At 42.9% G+C, this 566-nt stretch overlaps 1 protein-coding gene across 1 annotated transcript in view; it reads right to left on the minus strand.

Moving 5' to 3' along the window:
• Positions 1–566, minus strand: part of LOC116846456 — a 4,038-nt gene that overhangs the window by 467 nt on the left and 3,005 nt on the right. The window contains exon 6 of the mRNA XM_032820270.1: positions 4–492. Within this exon, the coding sequence (XP_032676161.1) occupies positions 4–492 (489 nt within the window). The remainder of the gene's footprint in view (positions 1–3; positions 493–566) is intronic.

Genomic DNA, 566 nt, shown 5'->3' on the forward strand with positions numbered 1-566 from the left:
AACTGTGTCCAACTGATATACACCCATAACGCTTCTGTTCACCTCCCAGGTGTCTTTGAACCACGGCTTTTGCATTACAGACTCAATTTTACTCCTGTATCTGCTTCCTTTGTCTAGAAATTCATTTTCCAGCTCCTGAATGGCTTCGATACGAATAGAAGTTTTATTACGTAGTATGACGTCATCTATATTCTGGTAGCAAAGCTCATCCAACGGTGTTTCGGTGCTAATTGCTCCAAGACCAGCCAACATATCCGCCAGATGATTTCCTGGGATTCCTCGATGACTGAGGATCCATATGAAAGAGATGTCCACATCTTTTTTAGCTGCAGCGTGGACTGCACTTTTGATGTCATAGTATATTTTCTTGCATTTTCCTTTTAGATCCATGTTATTAAGCATCATAAGAGAACTAAGGGAGTCCGTGAATATCCCAACTTTCTTCTTTGCATGATCTCTTACCAAATTAACCGCTCTCAAAAGGGCTAAACCCTCGACAAACGAGATAGTCAAGGAGTCGTGAACCCTAATAGCCTCTCTGACCTCCGGACAGGGCGAGTAGACCC

The sequence above is a fragment of the Odontomachus brunneus genome, unplaced genomic scaffold (assembly GCF_010583005.1).
Source record: "Odontomachus brunneus isolate Ranch 3 - 2012 unplaced genomic scaffold, Obru_v1 Obru_scaffold_064, whole genome shotgun sequence".
NCBI lineage: Eukaryota > Metazoa > Arthropoda > Insecta > Hymenoptera > Formicidae > Odontomachus > Odontomachus brunneus.